We start from the raw sequence: 6,401 nt of genomic DNA on the forward strand, positions 1-6,401 counted from the left end.
TACACAGCAAAGGATTTTAGCACAGTCAATGAAGCAGATGTTTTTCTGGAACTCTCTTGCTTTTTAGATAATCCAACGGATGTTGGCAGTTTGATCTCTGGTTCCTCTGCCTTTTCTGAATCAGAAAGTTCCCAGTTCACATACTATTGAAGCCTTGCTTGGAGAATTTTGAGCATTACTTTGCTAGTGTGTGAGATGAGTGCAATTATGCAGTAGTTTGAACATTTTTGTCATTGCCTTTCTTTGGGATTGGAATGAAAACTGATCTTTTCCAGTTGTGGCCACTGCTGAGTTTTCCAAGTTTGCTGGCATATTGAGTGCAACATTCACAGCATCATCTTTGAGGAATTCAACTGGAATTTCCAACACCTCCATTAGCTTTGTTTGTAGTGATGCTTCCTAAGGCCCACTTGACTTCACATTCCAGGATGTCTGGCTCTAGGTGAGTGATCACGCCATCGTGGTTATCTGGGTCATTAAGATCTTTTTTGAATAGTTCTTCTGTGTATTTTTGCCAAGTCTTCTTAATGTCTTCTGCTTCTGTTAGGTCCATACCATCTCTCTCCTTTATTGTGCCCCTCTTTGCATGAAGTATTCCCTTGGTATCTCTAATTTTCTTGAAGAGATCGCTAGTCTTTCCCATTCTATTGTTTTCCTCTTTCTTTGCATTGATCACTTAGGAAAGCTTTCTTAACTCTCCTTGCTTTTCCTCGAAACTCTGCATTCAGATGGATATATCTTTGCCTTTCTCCTTTGTCTTTCACTTCTCTTCTTTTCTCAGCTATTTGTAGGGCCTCCTCAGACAACCATTTTGCCTTATTGCATTTCTTTTTCTTGGGGATGGTCTTGATCACCACCTCCTGTACAATGTTCTGAACCTCCATCCATAGTTCTTCAGACATTCTCTCTATCAAATCTAATCCCTTGAATCTATTTTTCACTTCCACTGTATAAGTGTAAGGGATTTGATTTAGGCCATACCTGAATTATGGCTAGTGGTTTTTCCCACTTTCTTCAATTTAAGTCTGAATTTGGCAATAAGAAGTTCATGATCTGAGCCATAGTCAACTCCTGGTCTTGTTTTTGCTAACTGTATAGAGCTTCTCCATCTTTGGCTGCAAAGAACATAATCAGTCTGATTTCAGTATTGATCATCTGGTGAAGTCCATGTGTAGTCGTCTTTTTTGTTGTTGGAAGAGGGTGTTTACTATGACCAGTGCATTCTCTTGGCAAAACTCTGTTAGCCTTTGCTCTGCTTCATTTTGTACTCCAAGGCCAAACTTGCCTGTTACTTCTTGACTTCCTACTTTTGCATTCCAGTCCCCTATAATGAAAAGGACATATTTTTTTGGATGTTAGTTCTAGAAGTTCTTGTAGGCCATCATAGAACTGTTCAACTTCAGCTTCTTCAGCGTTACTGGTCGGGGCATAGATTTGGATTACCATGATATTAAATGGTTTGCCTTGGAAACGAACAGAGATCATTCTGTCGTTTTTGAGATTGCACCCAAGTACTACATTGTGGACTCTCTTGTTAACTATGAGGGCTACTCCATTCTTCCTAGGGGATTCTTGCCTACAGTAGTAGATGTAATGGTCATCTGAATTAAATTCACCCATTCCAGTTCATTTTAGTTCACTGATTCCTAAAATGTTGACATTCATTCTTGCCATCTCTTGCTTGATCACTTCCAATTTAACTTGATTCATGGTCCTAACATTCCAGGTTCCTATGCAGTATTATTCTTTATAGCTTCAGACTTTATTTTCACCACCAGACACATCCACAACTGGGCGTTGTTTCCACTTTGGCTCAGTCTCTTCATTCTTTCTGGAGCTATTTCTCCAGTAGCATATTGGGCACCTACTGACCTGGGAAGTTCATCTTTCAGTGTCATATTTTATGCCTTTTCATACTGTTCATAGGGTTCTCAAGGTAAGAATGCTGAAGTGGTTTGCCATTTCCTTCTCCAGTGGACTGAACTCTCCACCATGACCAGTCTGTCTTGGGTGGCCCTACATGGCATGGCTCATAGTTTCATTGAGTTAGACAAGGCTGTGATCCATGTGATCAGTTTGATTAGTTTTCTGTGATTGTGGTTTTCATTCTATCTGCCCTCTGGTAGATAAGGATAAAAGGCTTGTGCTGCTGCTAAGTCGCTTCAGTAGTGTCTGACTGTGCGACTCCATAGACGGAAGTCCACCAGGCTCCCCTGTCCCTGAGATTCTCCAGGCAAGAACACTGGAGCGGGTTGCCATTTCCTTCTCCAGTGCATGAAAGTGAAAAGTGAAAGTGAAGTCGCTCAGTCGTGTCTGACTCTTAGCGACCCCATGGATTGCAGCCCACCAGGTTCCTCCATCCATGGGATTTTCCAGGCAAGAGTACTGGAGTGGGGTGCCATTGTAGAAGCTCCTTGATTAGAGTTACTGGCTCTGGGGCAAACAGGTCTTGCTCTGATGGGCACGGCCATGCTCAGTAGATTTTTAATCCAATTTTCTGCTGATGGGTGGGGCTGTGTTCCCTCCCCGTAGTTTGGCCTGAGGGCAAACTATGGTAGGGGTACTGTAGCCATGAAATTAAAAGACACTTACTCCTTGGGGCTTCCCTGGTGGCTCAGATGGTAAAACGTCTGCCTGCAATGCGGGAGACCTGGGTTTGATTCCTGGGTCGGGAAGATCCCCTGGAGAAGGAAATGGCAATCCACTCCAGCACTCTTGCCTGGAAAATCCCATGGACAGAGGAGCCTGATAGGCTACAGTCCATGGGGTCACAAAGAGTCGGACACAACTGAGCAACTTCACTTTCTTTCACTTTACTCCTTGGAAGGAAAGTTATGACCAACCTAGATAGCATATTCAAAAGCAGAGACATTACTTTGCCAACAAAGGCCCGTCTAGTCAAGACTATGGTTTTTCCAGTAGTCATGTATGGATGTGAGAGTTGGACTGTGAAGAAAGCTGAGTGCCGAAGAATTGATACTTATGAACTGTGGTGTTGGAGAAGACTCTTGAGAGTCCCTTGGACTGCAAGGAGATCCAACCAGTCCATTCTAAAGGAGATCAGTCCTGGGTGTTCATTGGGAGTACTGATGCTAAAGCTGAAACTCCAATACTTTGGCCACCTCATGTGAAGAACTGACTCATTGGAAAAGACTCTGATGCTGGGAGGGATTGGGGGCAGGAGGAGAAGGGGACGACAGAGGATGAGATGGCTGGATGGTATCACCGACTTGATGGACATGAGTTTGAGTGAACTCTGGGAGTTAGTGATGGACAGGGAGGCCTGGCGTACTGTGATTCATGGGGTCGCAAAGAGTCGGACATGACTGAGCGACTGAACTGAACTTAACTGAAAGAGTCCCTTGATGAGGGTGAAAGAGGAGAGTGAAAAAGTTGGCTTAAAACTCAGCATTCAAAAATCTAAGATCAGGGCACCTGGTCCCATCTCTTCATGGCAAATACAAGGGGAAAAAGTGGAAGCAGTGACAGATTTTCTTTTCTTGGGCTCCAAAGTCACTGCAGACAGTGACAGGTGCTGCCATGAAATTAAAAGACACTTGCTCATTGAAAGGCAAGCTATAACAAACAGAAACAGTATATTAAAAAACGGAGACATCACTTTATCTACAAAGATCTGTAGAGTCCGTTTTTCAGTAGTCATGTACGGATGTGAGTTGGTCTGTAAAGAAGACTGAGCACCAAAGAATTGATGCTTTCGAATTGTGTTGGAGAAGACTCTTGAAAGTTGCATGGATTGCAAGGAGATCAAACCCATCAATCCCAAAGGAAATTGACCCTGAATATTCATCAGAGGGACTGATGCTGGAGCTGAAGATCCAATACTTTGACCACCTGATGCAAAGAGCCAACTCATGGAAAAGACCCTGATGCTGGGAAAGATTGAAAACAAAAGGAGAAGGGAGTGGCATAGGATGAGATGGTTAGATAGCATCACTGACTCAGTGGACATGAATTTGAGCAAACTCTGGGAGATGGTAAAATAAGGGGAGCCTGGAATGCTGCAGTTCATGGGGTCACAAAGAGTTGGTTATGATTTAGCAACTGAACAGCAACAACTCTATAAATATTTACTCCAATAGAATTTCTTAACCAAGATCTTATAAGTATGATGAGAAAGATAGCCTGATGCCAACACTCTATACAACATAGAGTGTTGGCAGAGTATATTCCAGAGATGTCATTGCAATACACAATCCAGGCATGTCAAATTTGTTCCTTCCCTAGTCATGGTTCCCAAACAAACTTTATGTGAAAATTAGTGGATGTTGACATTCAAACATGTATACAATTGCATGTATGGTCATAGTGGTGATGATGGGAAATGGGAATGTTTTTCTTGATGTAAGCTTATTTTCTCCATGAAAGGAAAGATTGTTTAAGTGGTTACATTCATTTTTATCATTTCTTCAATTTATTATTCTTAGATGCTAATTACAGTATTTTTTTTTCCATAGCTGGAAGCCAACATGTGATGTATTTCATAAACATGAAGACTACATGCAGGAGCAATTTATTATTTATCAAGAAACTATTGAAAAAGACAAGTACAGTATAAATATTAATTTAAGCTTATCAATTCTATAAGTTAGTTTTAATAAGACATTATTTGTAAAAATATTAATTGAAAAATGTACACAAAATTTTTTAAAAGTAAATCCACTGTTTTGGACTCTTTGGTTGTCATTGTTGGCCTACCTATTTGTTATAAAGCTCTTTCTAACCTTGGATATATTTAAACATGTCCTTAGCATAGTAACTATCAGTAGGAATATAAAGCAGAGTGCTTCAATTAATGTTTTTTATGACTGAGTTGCTATGGTCAAACACCTTAAGGAGTAGCCTCTTATAAAGTTAGCTTATGAGAAAATTGGAATATTGGCTTTAAAAGGGTATTTTTATATAAAATTTGTGTTTTTCAGTTGGTTAGTGGGATATTATATTCTGATGGAGAAATATTAATATTTGTATGGGTTTATTATGTGTTAAATCACTTGGTTTGGGGAATTAAATGTAGTTAGTGAATATAATGAAACAAAGTGAGGAACTTGGAACACATTATATAATAATTTCACTTAATTAAAAAAAATGAAATGTTTTTATTTTTAACATAATTGGATAAGAACAGTATCAATTTTATTTTTAATTTTTATTTTATTTTTTTTACTATTTCCACCCCCCCCCAGCTTTATTGAGGTATAATTGATGTATGACCTAGTGGTTTTCCTTATTTTCTTCAATTTAGGTCTGAATTTTTCAGTAAGGAGCTCATGATCTGAGCCACAGTCAACTCCAGGTCTTCTTTTTGCTGACTGTATAGAGTTTCTCCATCTTCGACTGCAAAGAATATAATCAATTTTGGCATTGACCATTTGGTGATATCCATGTGAAGAATTGTCTGTTGTGTTGCTGGAAGAGAGTGTTTGCTATGACTAGTGTGTTCTCTTGACAAAACTCTGTTAGCCTTCGCCCTACTTCATTTTGTATTGCAGGGCCAAACTTGCCTGTTACTACAGGTATCTCTTGACTTCCTAATTGTGCATTCCAATCCTCTGTGATGAAAAGGACATCTATTTTTGGTGTTAGTTCTCGAAGGTGTTGTATGTCTTTACAGAACTGGTCAACTTCAGCTTCTTCAGCCTTAGTGGTTGGGGCATAGACTTGGATTACTGTGATGTTGAATGGTTTGCCATGGAAATGAATGGAGATCATTCTGTTGTTTTTGAGATTACACCCAAGTACTGCATTTCAGTACCCAAGTACTGGCCCAAGTACTGACCCAATCACTAATGCTGAAGAAGCTGAAGTTGACTGGTTCTGTGAAGACATATAACACCTTCCAGTTTTGCCAAGAGAATACATTGGTCATAGCAAACACCCTCTCCCAAGAACACAAGAGAAGATTCTACACGTGGACATCACCAGATGGTCAATACTGAAATCAGATTGATTATATTCTTTGAAGCCAAAGATGGAGAAGCTCAATACAGTCAGCAAAAACAAGACTGGGAGCTGACTGTGGCTCAGATCATGAACTCCTTATTGCCAAATTCAGACTAAAATTGAAGAAAGGGAAAATCACTAGACCATTTAGGTATGACCTAAATCAAATCCCTTACAATTATATAGAAGTGAGAAATAGATTCAAGGGATTAGATCTGACAGAGTGCCTGAAGAACTATGGATGGAGGTTCATAACATTGTACAGGAGACAGGGATCAAGACCATTTCCGAGAAAAAGAAATGCAGAAAGCAAAATGGCTGTCTGAGGAGGCCTTACAAATAGCTGTGAAAAGCAAAGGAGAAAAGGAAAGATATACGCATTTGAATGCAGAGTTCCAAAGAATAGCAAGAAGAGATAAGAAAGCCTTCCTCAGTGATCA

The 6,401-nt window shown here is 40.0% G+C and overlaps 1 protein-coding gene across 1 annotated transcript in view; it reads left to right on the forward strand.

Annotated features, from left to right (window-relative positions):
* Positions 1-6,401, forward strand: part of LOC104994175 (chromosome unknown open reading frame, human C14orf39) — a 74,319-nt gene that overhangs the window by 32,262 nt on the left and 35,656 nt on the right. The window contains exon 5 of the mRNA XM_010847660.1: positions 4,476-4,565. Within this exon, the coding sequence (XP_010845962.1) occupies positions 4,476-4,565 (90 nt within the window). The remainder of the gene's footprint in view (positions 1-4,475; positions 4,566-6,401) is intronic.

Source organism: Bison bison, unplaced genomic scaffold (genome assembly GCF_000754665.1).
Source record: "Bison bison bison isolate TAMUID 2011002044 unplaced genomic scaffold, Bison_UMD1.0 scf7180017864254, whole genome shotgun sequence".
NCBI classification, from domain to species: domain Eukaryota; kingdom Metazoa; phylum Chordata; class Mammalia; order Artiodactyla; family Bovidae; genus Bison; species Bison bison.